The sequence below is a fragment of the Palaemon carinicauda genome, chromosome 5, assembly GCF_036898095.1.
Source record: "Palaemon carinicauda isolate YSFRI2023 chromosome 5, ASM3689809v2, whole genome shotgun sequence".
Taxonomy (NCBI): Eukaryota; Metazoa; Arthropoda; class Malacostraca; order Decapoda; family Palaemonidae; genus Palaemon; species Palaemon carinicauda.
Genome location: NC_090729.1, coordinates 103,475,042 through 103,498,002, shown reverse-complemented (window position 1 = coordinate 103,498,002; position 22,961 = coordinate 103,475,042). Strand labels below are relative to the sequence as shown.

The 22,961-nt window shown below is 33.1% G+C and overlaps 1 protein-coding gene across 12 annotated transcripts in view; it reads left to right on the top strand.

Moving 5' to 3' along the window:
- The window catches only part of LOC137641380 (nidogen-like), a 349,006-nt gene that overhangs the window by 162,352 nt on the left and 163,693 nt on the right, over window positions 1-22,961 (top strand). For all 12 annotated transcript variants that reach the window (XM_068373890.1, XM_068373891.1, XM_068373893.1 and 9 more), the window contains exons 7-10: window positions 5,734-5,967; window positions 8,637-8,713; window positions 11,765-11,888; window positions 12,003-12,145. In XM_068373890.1, coding sequence (XP_068229991.1) covers window positions 5,734-5,967; window positions 8,637-8,713; window positions 11,765-11,888; window positions 12,003-12,145 — 578 coding nt within the window. The remainder of the gene's footprint in view (window positions 1-5,733; window positions 5,968-8,636; window positions 8,714-11,764; window positions 11,889-12,002; window positions 12,146-22,961) is intronic.

Sequence of the window (22,961 nt, the reverse complement as noted above, 5' to 3'; positions counted from 1 at the left end):
CTGATGTGGAGAGCGAGGTTGGAGAGGCATCAGAGAGTATGAATCTGTGTTGACTAACCGTCTGTGAGCTACATCAACCAGGAGGTGGAAGCGTGAGAGGAAATCTGCTCCAAGGATTGGTAATGTGACGTCAGCAACGAGAAACTTCCAAATAAATTTGGCGCTTCCAAACGATAATGAGAGGGTTTCCTAACCATGGATGAGTATCACCGATTCGTTGGCAGCATCAGTAACGGCTCATCACCATGTTCCTCATCCTAAAAAGAAAGCAACATGGGTATTTTGTTAGCAGAAATGGTAGTTACACTAGACGACGATGAAGATGAAGAAATTGCACAACATGACAAAGTGCCTTCTGAGGTTGTGCCTTCAAAAGAGCTGTAAAGTTCTTCTTTGGTGTAAAGTATGCTCACCTCATCCTTGCCATCAATGGTCAGTACTACACAGCTAATCATCATCATCATCAATCAAGTGTTAGTATCTATACTAGTGAGTGTTCTAGATTAAATTTTTCATATCATAACATGTAAAGATGTGTCTATTGTACAGTAAATGTAAGATTGAGTTAAAAGAAAGCTTAATAATGTAAAATTAGTTTTATAAGAGTTGGTGGAGTTTATCAAAGCTTAAATGTATAGAAATAAACATTAGATATAAGAATAATGAAAAATAATATACTGTACAGTACTGCACATTGCTATTTCTGCTTTCCGGTTTCTGATGTAGTGCCGGGGGTGGGGTGGGGGGAGTGAGAGTTGCTGTTGCTGGTGAGTGTCTGGCCATTGGAATGAAGTACCTAGGGATAAAGTAATTACTTTAATTCTCCTTTAAATAATTATCCTGACAAAATTATTAAGTTTATGTGTTAACATTATATGTCACTGTCCATCATTGCATACTTTTCTTGTAATGATAGTGTTTTGAAATTTAAAAAGAAAAATTTCAGTTTAAATATATATATATATATATATATATATATATATATATATATATAGGTAATGTATATGTATTATATAAACATATAACTTATATATATATATATATATATATATGTACATATATATATATATATATATATATATATATATGTATATAGGTAATGTATATATATTATATATACATATAAATATATATACATACATATATATACATATATGTATATATATATATATATATATATATATATATATATATATATATATATATATATATATATATATATATATATCTATATCTATATCATTCTATCAATATATATACATTACTATAAATATACAGTATATATTATTATATAATATGGCTCCCAGAGTCTGGGCATTAAAAAATATTATACTACGGCTCGTGACTGGGAACCAAACATATAATATTATATATACTACGACTGGCAAGTTAATCAACCTCTCAAATTCCAAACTCACTTTGTTTGCTTTTACATTAAAACTGTTACACTTTAAAACATTAATACACGAATTCTGAAACCGTTAGATACCTCCCAGACAGCAATATATAAAACACTGAATATCCAAAGGTCTCTTAAGTACACTCAAAACTAAACTGAATAATTACTCTTAATTTAAGTATTATTAAAACTTATTTTAGTCACAGTGGTTCTTAACAGGAATCGAGCGGAATCTGGTCTTAAATAATGATGATTTGAATAATACACTCTTTACAAAAATAAATATATTCTATATAAATTACACATTGAAAAGAATTTACATGACAAAATAAGTCACTGAAAAAAATTAATTCTGAATGAAATTTTGAATAAGACAAAAATGTTACGATCTGAAAATATTTAATAACTTGACTTGAACTATTATATCTGAATAAACATTAACCTAAGAAAAGAAATAATGCAATGAAAATAATACAAATGCTTGAAATAATTTTGAAATTATACATAGTTTAAGTTTGACTGTGAATGAATGATAGTTAACTAGATAACTTTACTTAACCTATCTTGCCTACAGGGCCGTTTACAAAAAATTTTATACAATGCCAACACTCCGATTTTCTTTGGAGCACAGAGTCACGTAAGAGAGGACACACTAAAATGCAATAAACACTTTTGACAAATATACTGGGTTACGTGCGGGAGAGAGAGACGGAGGAAGGAGACTATTTTCAGGCTGCAATTCTAACTCGATCTCATGGCAACCTAACCTTGGTCACCACTATATATGAAACCTAACTGCTATTTCCATAACCTTCCAGGATCGAATTCTGGTAGCGTGGGCTGTGCCAAGGCGTTTCTGTCAGTCAGCTAGCTCCACCCATCCATTGTCCCCGAAATAAAAAAAAGATAACATCCTCTTGCCCGGCATTCACGAATTTTCAAAAGCACATGGTAAAGAATCTTCCAAAGCACATATCACTGAACATCCTCTCTCAAACCTGATGCAATACTTCATAAAATATAAAAGAACATTACTTAAGCCCTTGTTCCTATCTCGTACGAATCCTACAGCATTCTCAAATGGACTACGTAAGAGTTTGTACCAAACATACGTGAAATAAAAAGTTAATTCTGAAAAAAATATGTAAATTCACATATATTAACTTGAATAAAAAAGTACTATGAAATTCACGACGAAAGTCTTACGTAATTTATGTAAAATACTCATATCTACATGAGAGGAGCTCATTTTATAGACTGGGTATCATCTCTTTAATGCACAAATGAAAACAGTATATGAAATATAAATAAAATTATTAATAAACTACGATATTTACTCAACACTAAACCAGCTTTTTAAGAATATTTGTATACACACACACACACACACACACACACACACACACACATATATATATATATATATATATATATATATATATATATATATATATATATATATATATATATATTTTACGTCTAGTGAATTACGTAAATTCCTGAGCTCCAGAACTCACCTGCTTTATATTTCTACATAATTTGATACAGAATAGAAAGTTACCTCCAAGCTCTGACAATAATATGCAACTCCAAGACAATAATATATATGAACACTGAATATCTAAAAGGTCTCTTTACTTTACACTCATAACAAAATCAGATGATTACTTTACTTTTAACGGGAACTATACTTAAATCAACCTCTTCCTTCGGTTCTTAGTCAGGGGATACGAGCAAAGTACTGGAAATAAGTATTGGTGATCAAAATAATACACACTTTACAAAATTAGATATATTCTATAAAAAGTTTACAATTCGAAATTAACACCAAAATTAAATCCCTCAAAATATTAAATCTGAACTAAACCTTAGACTAAGACAAAAAGAAAGACACTGTAAAAGTTATATAATCACTTGTTTCACTAGAAATTGATTTATGAAAATATTCAATTTTGACAATTAATGAATAAATGACACTTTAACACTTATAGAAAATAAATCAGAATTACACGTACATATTCTTAACTGATACTCTCACGTCCTTTAGCTCACACAAGATTACCGTACGGTTAAGCAAAAATAAATACACTTCACTGTTTAACCAAAATCTCATAGGGCCAGTTACAAAAATTTATATTATAAGATGTATTTACATTAACATACTTCACTTTCAATTAATCACCCAATAATATCACCAACGTTTGAACAACACTATACACGATATACGTTGGAGAGAAATCACTATTCAAGTCTGAGAGGAAAAAACTATTCACACTTGAGAGGAGTTATGTAGTGGCTGGAGAGAGTGCTGGTGGACATTGGCTCTTTGAAAGGGATAGGCTGGATCTTTTCTGCCTCCTATGCATTGCTAGGTCCTTATATATTGACTCAATTCACTCTAGAAATTTCTAGTAAATCATTCTTGTGGCATGGGGGCATGGCTCCAGCGGCGAAAGGTTGCCAACTTAGTAATTTGAAGAAGGGGTACTAACATTGCTTTTGAGGCAACTCTCTTGAAGCTAACTCCACCCACCTCCTCTCGTAACATTAAAAAAAGAATAAACTTTAGTCTGGAATTTGCATGTCTCTTCCAACTACGTGGAAACATGATGCAATCCCTATCGTGTGTGTCATACAGCATACCTTTTAACAAGTTTACATAAGACTTTGTAACAAAACTACGTGAAATGAAAATGTAATTCCTTAAAGTAACATAAATGTACATATATGGAACTGGATGAAAATATAACTAAATGAATGACGAAAGTCTTATGTAATTTACATACATTACTTTATCCTACATGAGTGGAACTCACATTATGAGCTGGCTATACATCTCTTAAATACATAAATAGGATACGTGATTAAAATATTCTACTTTCACTAATACCAGCTTTGTCAGACTATATATATATATATATATATATATATATATATATATATATATATATATATATATATATATATATATATATATATATATATATACCGTATTTCACGTGTCATAAGACGCTACAAGTGGTAAGATGCACCCTTAAATTAGCAAGGCAGTTTTAGAAAAAAAAAATGAGGATTTAAAAAATTTCTTAGCACCAATCCCTAGTCAGCGACTCTACCGTGATTATTGTCTTGCACAATAACTTTTCTTATCTTGGGTGAATTATGAAATGTTTATGTTAATATTAATTACCTATATGCCAATTATCCCAATTTTATTACATATTCATATAAGAAACTACTAAAGCAGTCGTAGTTTCCACCACAACTACACGTTAAGTCAGAGTGTTTGGTGTTTCAAATGTTGTTTACATGAAAGCAGCGTTATCAAAGGTGCATAAAATTTTGTTAAGAGGTAAAATTCTAGTACTATTTCCAAAATTCATCATATAGCCTGGAAATTTTCACACAAATTGTAATTATTGATTAAAGAAATCTAGACATTCTTTTATGTGAAATAATTTTATTACTGTTTGTGATTCAAGGTCTAGTTACTTTTCTGCAAATTGGTAATACTGCAATCAACAAACAAGTTTTTTCCAAGGTCGTATTCAGCAAACGTCTCTTTGTATTATTTCGTAACTCAGGCAACAAAGTCATTATCTATATATTGCTTTATTACAAAATATCAACAAAATATGAGAAAATAGATATACTGTATACTGCATAAACAACTATGTCATAGCGTCGTCTGCTACGAGATCATTAATTGGCATGTTTGCTTGTAGAAGGGGGTTAGCGAGTCATCACCTCATTAAAAAAAAAAAAAAAAAAAAAAAAAAAGGAAATAAAGTAATTGCTACTGTACTTCATTAAAGGAAGTGCAATATAAAAATAAATGAATTTATTACATAGGAGTGATTATTGTAGGTTTGTATTCTATCTCTCGTCAGTTTGAGTACTTGTATGTCAATAGATGTTTGAAGGTTGTTAAACTCCCTCATACAACTTTTCTCAAGTGTTAAGACGCAGGGTCATTTTGGGGGACAATTTTCGTGAAAAAAGGTGCGTCTTATCACACGGAAAATACGGTTCATATATATATATATATATATATATATACATATATATATGTATATATATATATATATATATATATATATATATATATATATATATATATATATATATATATATATATACATTTTTAAACTGCAATGTGTCTTTTTCAATTTCAGAACACTTTATCATCTCAAGAAAAGTAGTCAGTGATGGGCAGTGCCATATAAAGTGAACACATAAACTTAATAATTTTGTTAGGATAATTATTCAAAGGAGAAATTAAGGAATTACTGGTGTCGTATAATGCATATTTACCTAAGTTTTTGTTTTTGCAGATGAGCCTCTGAGAGTTACAGGCAAAGTTAGTGGCATTGTGAATGGCATGGAACTAAAAGATGCTGACCTTCATTCCTATGTCTTGACCATTGAGGGAAGGACTTACACCGCCATCTCCCGCATGCCATCACAAATTGGATATGACATACAAAGCATCACCGTTTTCGGCACCGGAATTGCTTGGCTTTTCGCCAAACCTGTTGGTGATGTCCCCAATGGGTTTGCCTTGACTGGTGAGTTTTAGTTCTGGAAATATATTTGCATGTAAAGCGTACAAGTTTTTGTAGGTTAGTGGAATGCCCAACTTTTGCATGTTTAGTTCACTAATTTGATTCCCAAAGAGATTAGTAAGAAACAGTGTACAAAATGAATTAAAAATGCTAACTTGAGCTTTGAGTAACTTTCAATTCGAAGGATTGTCTAAATGGCATTTAGTTCCTAGCTGTCAGAAAAATGCTTACATGCAACGTTAATAGAATTAAAAACAAATAGGCTAACTAATACACAAAAGCATTTCTATCCTTCTAGATATTAGCAGCAGGGCTATAACAATTGCAAAAAAAAAAAAAAAAAACGAATTATCATCTTATATAATATAATAGACTAAATGCAAGAAAGGTATTAAGTCAATCAAGGGTTCAAGGCACACACCACCTGCTGAGTCATTAGAGAGTTATATGATCCTTTAATAGATGTCTTGACCCCTTGATGCTGGATCCTTCTCTGGGGAAAACCTTTTTCTTTAATTACACGTGCACGGGTTGGACTGCCATATTCCGTACTTATTCTCTTCTTTCCTCATACATTTGACATCATTAAGCAAACTGTACCCTGTACTCCGACTTAAGTGGGTAGCTTTAGTAACTCTTTAGCAGAAGAAAACATTGAAATCAAATTAATGTTCACTAGTCATGGATAGTACAAAATTCTCTATACATTAGCCTTTTAATGTGTTAGTAAGATTTATTTTGCTAGAAGGCATACTCATGAGCTCTATTCTATAATTTTTTTTTCGCATCCTTTTCTTTCTTTTAAACGATGTGTTGGACAGGCTTAATAGAAAGGCCAAGACTGTTAGGTATTTTATGAAGATTTTTTCTGTATCTTTTTAATTTTCTTCAGGTGTTTGTTTACAAGACCACGCTCTCCATATACTGCCAAATTATGCAAAGCTATTGTTTTCCTCTATTAATTTTTCATAATTTAAAGCAATTCACCATATAGGTAAAAAGTTGAAATTATAGAAAACTATAGAATTATAAAGGAAACTAGCATGGTATCCTCACTAAACGACCTAGAACTGACATCGTCAACTTAGTCAACCAAACAGAAGTTCATGATGCCATCGTACATTTGATATATAAACAGAATATACAGTAAATTAAAAATGTGGTAATTACTCAAAAGTGTCCATATTTTATGGACACTTTAGAGTAATTACTCCATTTTTAATTTAGTATATATTTTAAATGTTATATCAAATGTACCCTGGCATTACGATCTTCTGACGTTGTTTGGTTGACTATGTTTACGATGTGACATCGTAAACATAGTCAACCAAACAGAACGTATATTCTATTTATATACCAAGGTCGTTTAGTGAGGAAACCAGGCAATTTTTCATTTTTTTATTTTTTATAATTCTATACTTTTCTTATGATTCTAACTTATTTCCTAAGTGACAAATAGTTTTGAATTATTAAAAAGTAATAGAGGAAAACAATAGCTTTGCATAATTTGGCAGTATATGGAGAGCATGGTCTTGTAAACAAACGCCATTCTTCATCTTTGATCGTGATATCCCAAACCATGTTTTCTTTTATCTTTCTATTTGGTCACGTTCACATTACTAATGTTATCAATTTGTTATATTTCATTTAAGTCTTATTCTTTCCTTCGCTGTGTCTTTTTTTCAGTAAACAAGCTTGTTGCATATGCAGATGATGCTATACTGCAACAATTCCATCTCCTGAATGTAGATCTTGGGTTGCTGAATCCATTAATAGAGAACTAGCTAATATTAGGCTGCGTTTTCTTCAATTGCACAAAAAAAATGGACTATTGAGAAAGACTTTTAAGATTTTCGGTGATCAATCTATTCTGAAAGTGTTTTAATTCGTTTATGCTACCTTGTTCCTACTATTGTTCTCCCGTCTAATCAGTTGCTGATTCTCATCTTAATTTGTTGAACAGGAACTTAAGGTCTATTAAATTTCTAATTCCTGATCTCGATATTAATCTCTGGCACCGTCATTCAATTAGTTCGTTATGCATGATGCATAAGGTATTTCATAATTCTGGTCATTCTTTACATTTACATCTTCCCGGACAGTTCCATTATGTTCGTAATACTAGGCATGCAGTTGATTCTAATAGTCAGGCCTTCTCCACCATGAGGCTCAATACTACGCAGTATTCTGGAAGTTCTATATCAGCTGTGACCGAGTTGAGGAATCGATAGATCTTCAAAAGTTCAAACTTCAGGCAAATGTTTTTATGTGAACAGGCTGACATGAGTTTTTTTATTCTTCATATATGAAACATCGGTTTTGATGCTGTTACTGATTTTAAAATATTTTACTTTGGTTGTTTATTAATACACATATCGTTTATTTATTTCCTTATTTCCTTTCCTCACTGAGGTACTTTTCCTTGTTTGAGCCCTTGGGCTTATAGCATCGTACTTTTCCAATGAGGGTTGTAGCTTAGCTAGTAATGATAATAATAATAATAATAATAATGATAATAACAATGAGTTTTTTTTCTTTACTACGTATTCAATTGTTAATTACATTATAACAATAATGATAATAATAGTTTAGACAATTACTTGCCATATACGCCACAACGATTTTTTTTTTCAATTGTTCAATGGACACTCAAGTTCTATTCACTATTTCAGGAGGAATGCTCAATCGCACTGTAGAGGTCGACTTCCCACAGACCGGACATCATGTGATCGTGCAACAGTTTTTCAAGGTTAGTTTGTTAATAAATTACCACAAGAAATAAAAGCTCGTGGTGATGACAAGAAACCTATGTTTGAATGAATTAACTTTTAACCTAAATTTGTATTCGGATGTTCAGATCAAGGTTTTGGAAGTATTAACTAAAATTTATTTATCTTCAGCAAATATAATTTCATAAAAAAATAATCTCATTTATTTGTTAGTAGGGAAAAGGTCAAGTAACCTCCTTTCTCCTTTCTCGGGAAAATGGAGAATTTATTAACGAAAGGCTTAATAGAAAATGATGTGTTGTTACTAATATTAGCCAGACAATACTTCGTTGGATCATTTTTTTCTTTACCTTTTTTTTCAAAATGAAATAGTTGGGAGTGGGTAAGTTTGTTCTTAGCACCATTATTGAATTTTTAAGTAATATATCGCAAAGAGCTGTTGCTGATGGGCACCATAGTGGGTATAAGAATGGGATATCTGGTGTAGGGTAGTGTTCTCGGCCCATTACTTTCCATACTATATCCACATGGCATGTGGTTTGGCCTAGAAAACAAGCTTGTTGAATATGCAGATGATGCTACTCTCTTAGCATCAATTGCATCTCCTGAATGTATATCTGGGGTTGCTGAATCCCTTAATAGAGATCTAGGAAAAATTAGTGCATGTTGCAAATTATGGGGCATGAAGCTGAATCCTAACGAAACTCAAAGTATGATTGTAAGTAAGTCGAAGACAGTGGCTTCTCAACATCCAGATCCCAGCATTGATAATGTTTCTTTAACTTTCTATGATTCTTTTAAATTTACTTTCAAGAAACACATTAGGTCTATGTCTTCTTCAATTCCACAAAAAAATGGCTTATTGAGAAAGATTTTTGATCAATTTATTTTGAAGAAGTGTATTAATTCTTTCATTCTACCTTATTTCAAGTATTGTTCTCCTGCCTGGTCCTTAGCTGCTGATTCTTATCTTCATTTGTTGGACAGGAACTTACGGACTATCAAATTTCTTATTCTTGATTTAGATATTACTTTCTGGCACCATCATTCAATTAGTTCTTTATGCATGTTGCATAAGATCTTTCATAATTCTGACCATCCTTTACATTCAGATACTCAAAGTCAGTACCATTTTGTTGACAATATAGGTATGCATTGAATTTTAATAGCCATGCTTTTTCCATGATGAGGCTTAATCCTACTCAGTATTCTAGAAGTTTATTCCAGCTGTGACCAAGTTCTTCTGATTGCAGAGTCTCTAGAAGACAAAGACTAATATGTTATAGTCAGAAACTTTTGTCTGTTTGTTTTCCCGTTTTCCCGTTTTTAAAGTTTTAACGTTTTTAAGGAAAACAGATTTGATAGATAGAATAGAAATGTTTATCAATAGCAGGTTTTCATCCTGATTTATTTTTTCATCACTCAGATTAAACTTTATCATTTTATGAAATTGCTTCCAGAATTTATTCCGGCCAGCTCAGTAAGAGTTGTGTTTGCCTCATAGGGCTGGATAATCTCCCTTTTTTTAATACTAATAAACTGCCCTTTACTTATAAATATTCAATGAGACACTTGCCCGGCTCTCACTTTTATTTAATTTTCGATACTCACATTCAGCGCCATTGAACCCAACTTTCAAGTTTGCATAATCTTCATTCTCTCCTATCCATCAGTATTTGCAGTTTGCAGTACTCTTACTTCCTTATAATTTTATCTAGTAAAGTCACTACGATGGAGTAATTACCAATAAAGAAGTTATAAATAAGCACAAGAACAGGAAAAGCATTCTGAGAGGAAGCACGCTGGTGTGAATTGAAGCGACAAACACAGGACAGATTACGAGGCTCAGGAGTAAATCATGTTTGAGTTACCGGCGCTGTTGTTTGCTTTTGCTATAAAAGATATAGGATTTGCTTTATTTTATCCAAGCATAAAGTTCCTCGTATTGTTACTTTGCACAATTACGTTTTGTTTACAAATTCAAGATATGTTAAAAAGTATCATAAGACTTTCTTCATATTACCGTACTCACTGAAGTTGCTTTCTAGGAATAGCGTAAAACTAAAATCATCAGATGTCATGGCAAAGATTTTAGTACAATTTAGACCTCAGGTAATGTATAAATTGAAAAACATTGGGTCATCAATTTTTTTTATCTTAAGGTAATTGCAAGATTGCTTAGCGATATTAATCTACATGGAATTGTTAGTAGCGTTCATTTTAGTAAATATGGAGACAACATAGAAAGGGTTAAGGAGACTACTCATTCGTAATGTGATGTACGCATCTTTTTTTCTAAGAGGATAAAATGAATGCGTGCATGCTTATAATTATCTTCCTCTTCAAGACAAAAAAAGAGAACTACTAGGAATCAAGATGCTTAATGCTTTCAAAAGATTTAATTCTGGTACAATGAGCAAGTCTTTTCATTGATATTTATGGGAACTTTGTAAGAACTTCTAAGAAATACTAAGAGGTCATAGAAGTGAATGCCAAAGCAGTTGATTTTATAACCTTTAGAAGAAGAGTTGTTCCTTTTATCTTAATACCTTAATTGGTTTTACTTTATATTAGTGATGCAATGGACCCCAACCTGGGGTCTACGGTTGCACCTCTATACTCCACTAGCCTTGTATCCGAGGGCTCTTTATAATATGGTCACCGTTCCCTTCGGCCTTGATGGCAGCAATTTGCACCTCATTTACGCTTGGCCAACTTGGTATTGCTTGAAGGTATTGTCTCAGGTTTTTCTTCATAAGTCCTGTTGCCCCCACCACCACAGATATTATTCCCATTTCAGTTCCCACCTATTTTTAAGATCATTCTTTAGTTCTTGATAATTAGTTATTTTCTGCCTCTCAGCTCTATTGAGGTCAAAATCGCTGGGTACTGACACATCTATAATCTTTCCTGTTTTTCTTCTTTATTCCAAATTACAATATTCCCTAGTGTACATGTCTAGATTCTATTTCAAGGTGCCACAATATGGTGAGGTGATGGTTCTTTAAAACAAAGAACAGAATAGTAATGTCATGAAATTGATTCTAATTACTGTCTGTCCTTCCTTGCAGGGCCTTGACGTGTTCAACAGTGTACAAGTGAACACCCAAATCACTGGGTCTGTTCCTACTGTCCCTCTGGGATCTAAAATAGAAATGGACGCCTTTAATGAAGAGTACACCAGAGTTAAAACAGGTAATGTAGTCACACAAGAAAATTTGGAAACAACTGCAGTGTGACTTTCTTATAAGTTTTCTTTATATATCTATATAACTTTCTCTCCTAATCTCTCCCTCTGATTTGTTCCAGGACAAATTAGAGCTAGATCAAATCGAGTTTTCCGTCTCCAAGGTCAGACTATTGACACGCCCTTTACGGTGGAAACTACAATTGACTTCGATGAATGCCGCTGGAGACCTAAATCCCCTGAACAAAACACTGTCAGACTCAAGGTAACTTTCATCATATGAATCTAAAATTATTGCAAAAGTCTTCACATGTCTTAATGTTTATTTGAAATATGATAAGCAAGAGGTATGTAGAATTTTTTTGTATTTCATTGTATTGCACTTTTAAAGGTAAGTACTTCCATGTTTTTTTTATTTCTCTAGTATAAATGCTCCAAGATTTAAATTTTTTTTTCCATCCTAACAATGACGTATTTGAAAATAATGCGACACATAAAGATTGATCAAGATTGCGAGGGGAAAGGTTAATTCGATGCATCAGGAATGTTGAAATAATCCTCATCATCACCTCCTACGGCGATTGACGCAAAGGGCATCGGTTAAATTTTACCAATCGTCTCTATCTTGAGCTTTTAAATTAATACTCCTCCATTCTTCATCTCCTACTTCACGCTTCTTAGTCCTCAGCCATGTAGCCCTGGGACTTTCAACTCTTCTAGCGCCTTATGGAACCCAGTTGAAAGTTTGGTGAACTAATTTCTCTTGGGGAGTGCGAAGAGCATGCACAAACCATCTCCATCTGCCCCTCACCATGATCTCATCCATATATGGCACTCGAACAATCTCTTTTATAGTTTTATTTCTAATCCTGTCCTGCCATCTAACTCCCAATATTCATCTGAGAGCTTTGTTCTCAAATCTACAAAATCTGTTGGATGTTGTTTCATTGTCATACCACAACTCATGTCCATACAATAACACCAAATTTTACTTAGTCTAGCCATTATCTGATTTGCTTTTTTTAAATTTTTCATTAAACTCAAATTCTAAAGATCCTGTAATAGAGATCATAGTTCCTAAATATTTAAATTATTCCACCTCATTAATCTTTTCTTCTTCCAATGTTATTTCATCTTCCATTGCATATTCCCTTCTCATTATCTCTGTCCTTCTTTTATTTATCTTGAGCCCAACCTCACGTGATATTTCATGCATTCTGATAAGAAAGCTTTGCAAGTCATGTGGCGTTCTGCTAATAAGAAGAGCGTCATCAACATTCTCTAGGTAATCTAAATTCCTATTACTAATCCAGTCCAATCCTTCTCCACCATCCCCAACTATTCTAGGCATTACAAAATGCAAGAGGAGGATGATCAACATAGGTGACAACACATTCCCTTAGAGTACTCCACTGTTCACTTGATATTCATTTGATAGGACTTCACTAACATTAACTTTGCACTTGCTATGCTCATGAACAGTTATAATGAAATTTACATATTTATGAGGAACTTCATAATAATGCAGGACTCTCCATAAAAAAACTGGCCAGTTCACACTATCAAAGGCTTTTTTCATGGTCTACAAATGCCATCAAAAGTGGATTCCTATATTCTACACATTGTTGTACCACATGTCTTAAAATTAGAAATGGTCAGTATAACTTCTACCTTTTCTAAATGCTGCCAGCTCATCTCTCAGCTTTTCATTAATCTTTCTCTCTTGTATTTTTAGAATGAGCATACTATATCTTTTCATGACAACTGACGTAAGTGTGATGCCTCTGTAATTACTGCAATCAGTCAGTGCTCCTTTTTTTTGTTGCTATTCTCACCAAAACTCCTAGCTTCCATTCATCAGGTTTTGCCTCTTCACGCCATATTCTACAAAATAATCTTGTAAGTATTCTGGGAGTCACTTCATTTTCGGCCAATACCATCTCAGGAGTTATTCCATCGTATCTAGGGGCTTTCCATCTATTTAGTTTTTAATGATAAGTTCGACTTCAAACACTGAATTTATTTATGGGGACATCGACGGTCTTCCTCAGCTTCAGGTATATCAATCAGATTACTTCCTTCAAATTTCCTATTCATAACTTCACTAAAATATTCCATCTAACGTTACCTTTCTTTATCTTCTGTTGTTATAACAGATCCATCTACCTTTTTGATGGGCATTTGCTTCTTCTTTGCCCAGTAGAGATTTTATCAATAATTCTGAGAGCAATTCTTACACCATAGCCACTCCCTGTATTCATAGCTTTGTAAGCCTCATCTGCTTTCCTGTGTAAATATTCTCTTCAGTCATTCCTGGCTTTTCTTTTGACTTTACTATCAATACTGGAATACTTAACATGCTCTATCTTATAGTTTTCATTAATTCCTCGAAAACTTTCAACAATCAATTTCTGTCTTTGTCTCATTTTTATAGTATCCCAAGTATCATTTGATATCCATGATTTTCTCTTCTTAACTGAATGTCCTAAAACTTCACTACTAACTGACTGATATATGTTCCTAATATCACACTAATTTTTATTGATTGTCTGCTCTTCGTATCTCAAAGTCTCTAAGACTAAAGATCAATTCCTACATTCAATTGTAAAGGATTCCCTGTGCTCATATTCTAGAAGCTTAGTTGTATCAAACATAGGTATTCTATCTAGACTTCTGTTGGGTACTTCTAGTTTTAATCTTAGTGTAGCAATGAGGAGCTGGTGGTCACTACCTCTTTAGCTTCTTACATTTCTCAGAGTTCTCCTTCTCTCTTTATTGATGGCAATATGATTTATTTGATTTTTGTGGTTGCCACTTGGTGAAGTACATACATATTTGTAGATATCCTTGTGGTGGAAAAGACTACCTCAAATAACAAGATTGTTTGCTGAACAAAAACTTATAAAATGGGCTCCATTGTCATTTGCAACTTCGCCCAGTCCCTCAACACCCCTCACATTCTCTATGCCTTGATTATTCCTTCTAACTTTAGAACTGAAGTCACCAAACACAATTTTCATATCTTTCTCTAGGATCTCATTTATTACACTCTACAGTTCTTCATAGTATTTATCTTTCCTTTCTTCATGGGAATCATTTGTAGGTGCATAGGAAATTATAATACTTATATTACACTGCTTTGATTTAAACTTTGCAAGTAACAATCTACTAATTACAGCTCTCCATTTCGTTAATGCCTGTCTGCTCTTGGTGTAATCATCATTCCTACCTCTTCTCTTCCAACTCCATCTGTTCTTCTTGAGTAGATATACATACTGCCTTGTTCTAAAATTTCTTTACCAATCCCTTTACAACGTGTTTCAGTTAGGGCTAAGATATACAAACTATATTTCATAAATTCATTCTCCATGCGCTGTAACTTCCCAATCTGATTCATGGTTCTAACATTCCAATTAACTGTTATCAATATTTCTTTAGTATTAATAAACTGGCAGATTCTTAGCACCCCGCTACGCCTGGGACTGGGGGCCATTCTGTCATTCTCGCTTTCCTTAGATTTGCTAAATCCATAGAGGATTAATTGGCTAAATTCATCAAAGGATAGCCAGTTCCTTGTGATGCCTAGTGCCTATCTACCAAAGGCAAGTGACCTCTGTCGTCCCATACTAATTCCAGTAAGATCATCCGCCATGCATCCTGAATAAAAGCCGAAAAGACATTTTGTTTATCGCCTTAACCCAACCCGTCACCCTGCTGCCAGTGACTTCATAGAGGTTTAGGGGGGCATTTTCTCGACACTCAAAGTTGCTCATCTGCTTATATAACCGTTGACAGGATTGCTAAGATCTGGTGAAATAAAAAAGAATTCTTTTATTTAATTTACAGAAAGGTACACTTAGATCCAAAAGTCCGCCAACACTCAGGGGGCATCGTTCGTCAAAGTTCTCTAGTGTTACTATGACAAAACAAATAAAGGATTGCATTTCTTACTACTTCTTAGAAAATGGGTGGAGCCTTGTCCAAACTCAGCGAGCGCTTAAAAATATTACAAATCGAGTTGCCATATTTTATACTGTAGTATAATTTATGTCGAGAGTATCTACTAAAAAATACGTTACACACACACACACACACACATATATATATATATATATATATATATATACATACATAAACATATATATATATATATATATATATATATATATATATATATATATATATACTGTATATATATATATATATATATATATATATATATATATATACATACATAAACATATATATATATATATATATATATATATATATATATATATGTAAATAGCTTATTTCATTATTTTTCTTATTTTTTCTTAGTAGGACACTTTCAATGAAAAGGTTGGTGGTGTGGGGAATTACCCATTCCCAGGGGCAATCCAAAACAGGGAATAAAGAAGTCATTAGTATTTTAGAGGTTGTGGAGAGAGGTTAAATGAAGATTATTGAGACATCATGTAAAATATTGTATCATTGCCGAAATCTAATTTGAAAACCGTTAATGTTCTGGCAAAAATTGCTGATGTAATTCAGTATTAGTTTATTCGCAGTATTAGTATCAGTAGAATAAAGTAGCTGTTGTTTCTGGAAGGTTAATTAGTAACGAAAGTTGAGTATTAAGTTTGCATAATAGATAATCAATGATGATACAGTAATACTAAGGACTTGGAATACAATCAAAGTTTAGTTTATTGAGTCGAAAATGAGTTGTATTGCGGTAAATGAGACAACTATTACATTTCAGATTAACCTTTGAGAAATTTGCTTTATTGATGAATCATAAAATGAAAAAAAGAATTATTATTCTAAAAACGACATAATTCTTCGAAGTTTTGTCATGAAAGTAGGATATACCAATTTACCCAATATGTATTCTCTAATTTGCCAAGAAAAAAAAAAAAAATACAAGCACAGATGGCATAAGCACAAAATAATTCCCTACACTAATGCCCTGCCAGTAAATTATCAATGATTATATAATTACTAGTAGTTTTATCTTGAGAAAATGTCTTGATTGATTTGAAAGTAGAAGGGCAAATTATCCTACAAAGCAATGAGCACATTAACTGGAAAACTTGTGGCATGTGGAGAACTACAAAACATAAAGATATACAGTAATTAAGTAGTATAAACTCGAGCCGGGTAAATGTTGGTATAAGTATCCTCACTAACAAATCCCCCAAACACTCAAAAGACAACGACTCCCTAATCAAAGCTTTTTTTTTTTTTTTTTTTTTTTTTTTTTTTTTTTTATCTCCCATTACTTGGACCAGCATTTAAATCCAACAAAATAATCCCGTTATTTATACTCAGTGATAACTATCTCCAATTTTTTCATAGGACCTCGGTAATTATCAAGCTAATTAAATCTTGCAATAAAGATGGAATTAGCAACACAGCAAAGATTTTACTGTATGTATTTAAAATTATTTTATACAGTGTAAATGCTAACCGTTCTTGGCCACGAATACAGGCGATGAGACGGCAAAGCTCACCTAAAAGGGAAGGTAAAAAAATTGATGAATAAAGGGCAAGTGCCTTAGGGTGTAAAGACTAAGATGACTCATCACCTTGAATCTGAATGACTTGGGAAATATTTTACAGCAAAGAATCCTTATGAAATATAAAATGTTGCCATCTATGAATATCTAAAGGCCGATGAATATTTGGAAGCATAATTCAGTAATTTTTTTATTGGAAACATTGCAATATTAGGCGAAAATTTCTTTTGATATGCATGAATGTTTAAACATGAATTTATATGGTGGTCAATTACTATATTAGCCACGGTAATCTTTCTCTCTCTCTCTCTCTCTCTCTCTCTCTCTCTCTCTCTCTCTCTCTCTCTCTCTCTCTCTCTCTCTCTCTCAATGTCCTCAAGGCCCATATAACTCATTTATGGCATCTTTTTATGAATATTTTATAGCATCGACCCATAAATCAAACTCAAAGAAGACTAGTTCAGGAACTCGGAAAAACTTAATTTAGTTGTTAACGGAAGGAATTGTTTGATTATGTCACTCCATTAATTTCTAAATGCTTTTACTGATTCATGAGGTATATATATATATATATATATATATATATATATATATATATATATATATATATATATATGTATGTATATATATTAATTTGGTTACGTCTGGCTTGTCTGTGAAGAAGAAAGCTGTTCAGGTGAGCAACTATTTCATACTGTGCAGGGAACATTATTTTGGCATTTGAACACTTTCTTTGGAAAAAGGAGATGGAACTATTGTAACAGAAAAAGAGAGGAAGTAACCAGGAGATTTATTGTTCATGATTGAAAAATATTGTATCCCCCGACAGTCAGAGGTTGTTATATCACGCCTTTTTTGGGAATATGGTGGGATCTTCATCATTTGATGCTTTTCTCATTGAGCTGAGAAATAAAATGATGCCATGTAACTATACTGAATCTGACGTGTAAGAAAATTGGCTTTGTGACAATAAGTGAAGAAAAATACCAAATTGCTGTCATTGAAGTTAATCACGAGGTAGGTGATCTTAGTGAAGTGATTTTTTACTGTCGACCCATCAGTCACCCCAAAGGTACATCTATACAGGAATATACCTATTCCTATACAGAAGGAGGTAAATGAGGCGGTAAAACAAAATTCTAGTTCCAGTAGAGGAACCGACTAAATGGGTTTCCAAAGTGATGTTTCGACAATGTTCTACCAAACCTATAAAATGCAAAGATTTTTAGCAAAGTAGATGTAAAGGAAGTATTTCGGGACGTAAAATGCGATCATGAATCCATGAAATTAATTACAATGACAGCACCTTGGAGAAGATTTTGATGGACAAGGCTTCCATATGGTGTAAAGGTATCAAATGAGATATTTCCAAAGAAATTTCATCATGCACATGTCGATTTTGATGGTGATGACTGCATAGCTGATGTTGTGTTAGTTGTGTTAGGATGTGGAGGCACCAAAGATGCTAAAAAGGATCATACAGTGAGTTTTGACAATCTGCAACAGTGTTGCAAGGAGAAGCTCATTATTCTGAACCAAGAGAAAATGCAACTGAAACAAAGTAAAGTTAAATTTTTTGTCCACAAATTGACAAAGGATAGAATTAAGGCCAGTGAGGTAACATTTTTGGTAATTGGAGAAATGCCGAATCAAAAAAATAACACCAGAGTATGTCAGCTCTATGGTATGGTACAGAATTTAGCTCATTTCACTTCAAATCTTGCTAAGGAATTTGAGCCAATCTATAAGTTGCTAAGGAACAAGGTTAATTTTGTCTGGTCTAAAGTATTTGACCAAACCTTAAAGTGGCTAAAACAGAAGATGTGCAACTCACCTTTACTAGCAATTTATGTACCTGACAAGGAACTGATTCTCCAAGTAGATAGTTCAAAGAAGGGCCTAGCAGTTGTACTACTCCAGGATGTATTGACTGAACGTAGATTTGGGTTAGAGAAGCTCGATCAGTATACCTTTGAAAGAAAGGAGATAATCCACAATGTCCATAAACCACATGAAGTTTTTTGTTAAAACTACTGAGGCAGGCAACCAATCGAGTTCAATCACTGATGATGAGGATTCTTTTTGTTATGATTATGAGTTTGTATGGATGAAAGGAGAGAAGTTATATCTGGCAGATACGCTAAGTCGAGCTTATTTAGAAGTGCAGGGTGATAAGACAGATCCAGGAATCTGCTTATGTGCACCTGAAGATGTACCCGACAAGAGGTTGGAAGAAATCCAGGAGGCAACTGCAAATGATCCACTCTCTCAACAACTTATAGATTGTATCCTACATGGCTGGCTTGAGTTCATACATGAAATAACAGATGAAGGCAAAACTTTCTTTGATTTTTGAGACACACTAGCATTTGAAAAGGATATGGTACATAAAAGTGAAAGAATTTTCATACTTAAAAGTTATCGTCCAGTGATTGAAAAGCTAATGCACACTTTTCATAGTGCTCCAAAAAGAATGATGAGGTGAGCAAGAGAAAATTTTCATTGGCATTGAATGTTAAAAAAAAATGGAAAATATGGCAAATGACTGTCAAAGTTGCCAAGAAATGATGCAAGCAAACAGGAAAGAGCCACTCACCACACATGATTTAGAAAGTCAACGATTGGATGTGATTTATTTGAGTTTGAAGGATGTTACTATCTAGTAGTGGTTGACTATTGCATCAGTTCCATCGAGTATGAGTACATGAAATTTTTAACAGTGGAAATATTACTCTTGGAATTGAGATGTGTGCCAGATTTGGAAGACCTAAGACCATGGCGAGTGACAATGGTTCACAGTTCATTTATTACGAATCAAAGAACTTCATCAAAGAATGGAACGATGACTGACCACCAAACATCATCACCTTATCACCAGTAAGTAATGAAAAGGTCGAGGCTGAAGTAAAAAGAGTTAAGAACCTAATAAAGAAATGTTTAAAAGAATGTTCGAACATGTATCTTGCACTACTCGAACAGAGAAGTATGCCAAGACAAAAATCTGTTTGTCATGGTGAAGCAATGTTTTGCAGGAAAAGTATGACTCAGCTGCCTCTGAGACAGATGAAAGAGGAGATAAGCAACCTTAAGATGCTGAGAAAGTTGATGTCAGAGAAGTCATACAAGAGGGAGCTAAAAAACTACCAGAAGTTTGCATTAATCACTATCCTGGGAAATGGCAATACTGAGAGATCTTGGAAACCAGGCAGAATCATAAAACTAGATGAAAGAAAATATCTCATTAAAGTCCCGGATGAAGGAACTCATGTCAGAAACCAAGTTGATTTGAGACCAAGACCTAGTTCATTTGAAAAATAACCCGATCTATATCTCTACCAGGATCAAGGTCAACTCCAGAATACTGACATATACCAGAAATGAAATTGCTATACCTAGCAAATCAACACACAGTGAACATGATCATCACCCCTGTGAAGATAATACATATAACCTCAGTAAAACCAATCAATCTGGAAGTCCAAGGCAGAGAAGTTCGGGGAACCTGAAACCTGCAAGACAAGCAGATAAACCTATGACTGTAGAACAACCTCGAAAGGAGAGAAAACTCCCAGTAAAAAAGGAAGACTATGTCTGGAAAGGGGGTGATCAAAATTAACCATTATAAATTGACAAGTTTAATGTAATCTAAATGTCTTATATAAATGATAAGAACTTTTTGTAGAAATTGAAATGTTGATATTGAGGACAAGTTATAAAAAAGAGGGATGTTGACGATCTACGTACATACTGCATACAGACTATGCTGTATGTTTCCAGAATCATGGTGACCTTCTGGTCGATTGTTTATTTACATGTAAAAGGGTTCACATGTTTCGATATGATTCTAGTATGTTCCATATGTCTGTATATAAGGCTGATAATTGGGAATTCCCTCAGTTTCTTTTCTGTTTTGTTTAGTCATTCAACCAGTCAGTTAACTGCATCCAGATAGTGCTCTCTTTGTATTTGCGGATACAAATTTTCCTTTGCATTTTTACGCAATGAATAGTCTGGCCTATTCTTTACTCATTCTCCTCTTTTCTCATACACCTTGTAACACTAAGATAACAGAAAAATTCTTCTTTAATCAAGTGGTTAATTAAATACTGCACTGTAATTGTTCAGTGGCCAGGCCTAGTTTCTGCTTGGTAAGGGTAGAGGAGAATCTTCAGCTATGGCAAGCAGCTCTTCTAGAAGGACACTCCAAAATCAGACCATTATTCTTTAATCTTAGGGTAGTGCCATAGCTTCTGTACCATGGTCTTCCACTGTCTTGGGTTTGAATTCTCTCGCCTGAAGGTACATCCAGACACACTATTCTCTCAGCTTCCTTTTTTCCTTTCCTCACTGGGTTATTTTCCCTGTTTGAGCCTTTGGGCTTGTAGCATCCTGTTTTTCCAATTACAGTTATAACTTAGCAGATAATAATAATAATAATAATAATAATAATAATAATAATAATAATAATAATAATAATAATAATAATAATAATAATAGAAGACTGTTTCTACCAAGATATAATAAACAACTTGGTAATTAATATAGAATTGTGTGTGCCTTTCTACATCGCCTACCACTCGTGCCAATATTCCGCATTAATGAACATAGCACAAAATGAGTTTTACTTATCTTTATTTGTTTTAGAGAGAATAGTGTTTTTTAATGGATTGTAAATGTAGGGTAACAGAATTCCCAATTCATCATTATCAATGCTTCAAGCAATATCCAAAATATTCCATCGACCAAAAACCGCAGTCTCTTTAAACAGCATATATATGTGCCCATCTTTTATTTGAGTTTGATTTCCTCAAAAAACCTTCTTTATGCCTTTAGTGACATGCAGTTCCAAAATCGTTGGTCATATAAATTCTTCTATCTTCATTGAGCCACTCTAATATTTCTGCTACGCCTTTTTTTTTTTGTTTAATTACATAGACCTTTCTCTGCATTTTACTTCACTAAACATCTCATACCACCGTCCAACCACTTATGTTTCTATTCCTTTTTCCATCCCTTCATGTAAAATGTCAGTCAATTTTTCCTCTCGGTAAATTGGAACTGAATGATTGATATGGCTTGTTAGAAGAGATTTCCCTTCTTATAATTCTTATCTATTCATCATCTTCAATATATTGTCTAGTAACGGGACCATAATGTAAATTAATACAGCTGATAAAATTGCAGATTTATTCTATTGTATGTAAAGGAAAACATAATTACATCAGAATAGGATACCATTATATGTGTATCGTTTTCTAAATTTAGCGAACTTATTGTAAAGAAAACGTACATTTATTTATACCATATGACCTTCTGCGTGGACTATTCCAAATTTCCGAGGAAATTTGAAATATCTTTACGAGTAATTGATTTTACTAAAGAAACTGTAATAGCATTGTAAAATATTTAATAAAAAGACATTCCTCATTAGGAAATATGAACAGTTTGTGAAGGAGAGTGGATCATGAAATCTTTTCATCTCGCATCTAACTGTTTTTACCATAGAATAAAACGTGTTTAACATATGCTAAACCTTCAATAGATGCAAATAATTTTCTAAAATGCAACAAGTTTTCAATC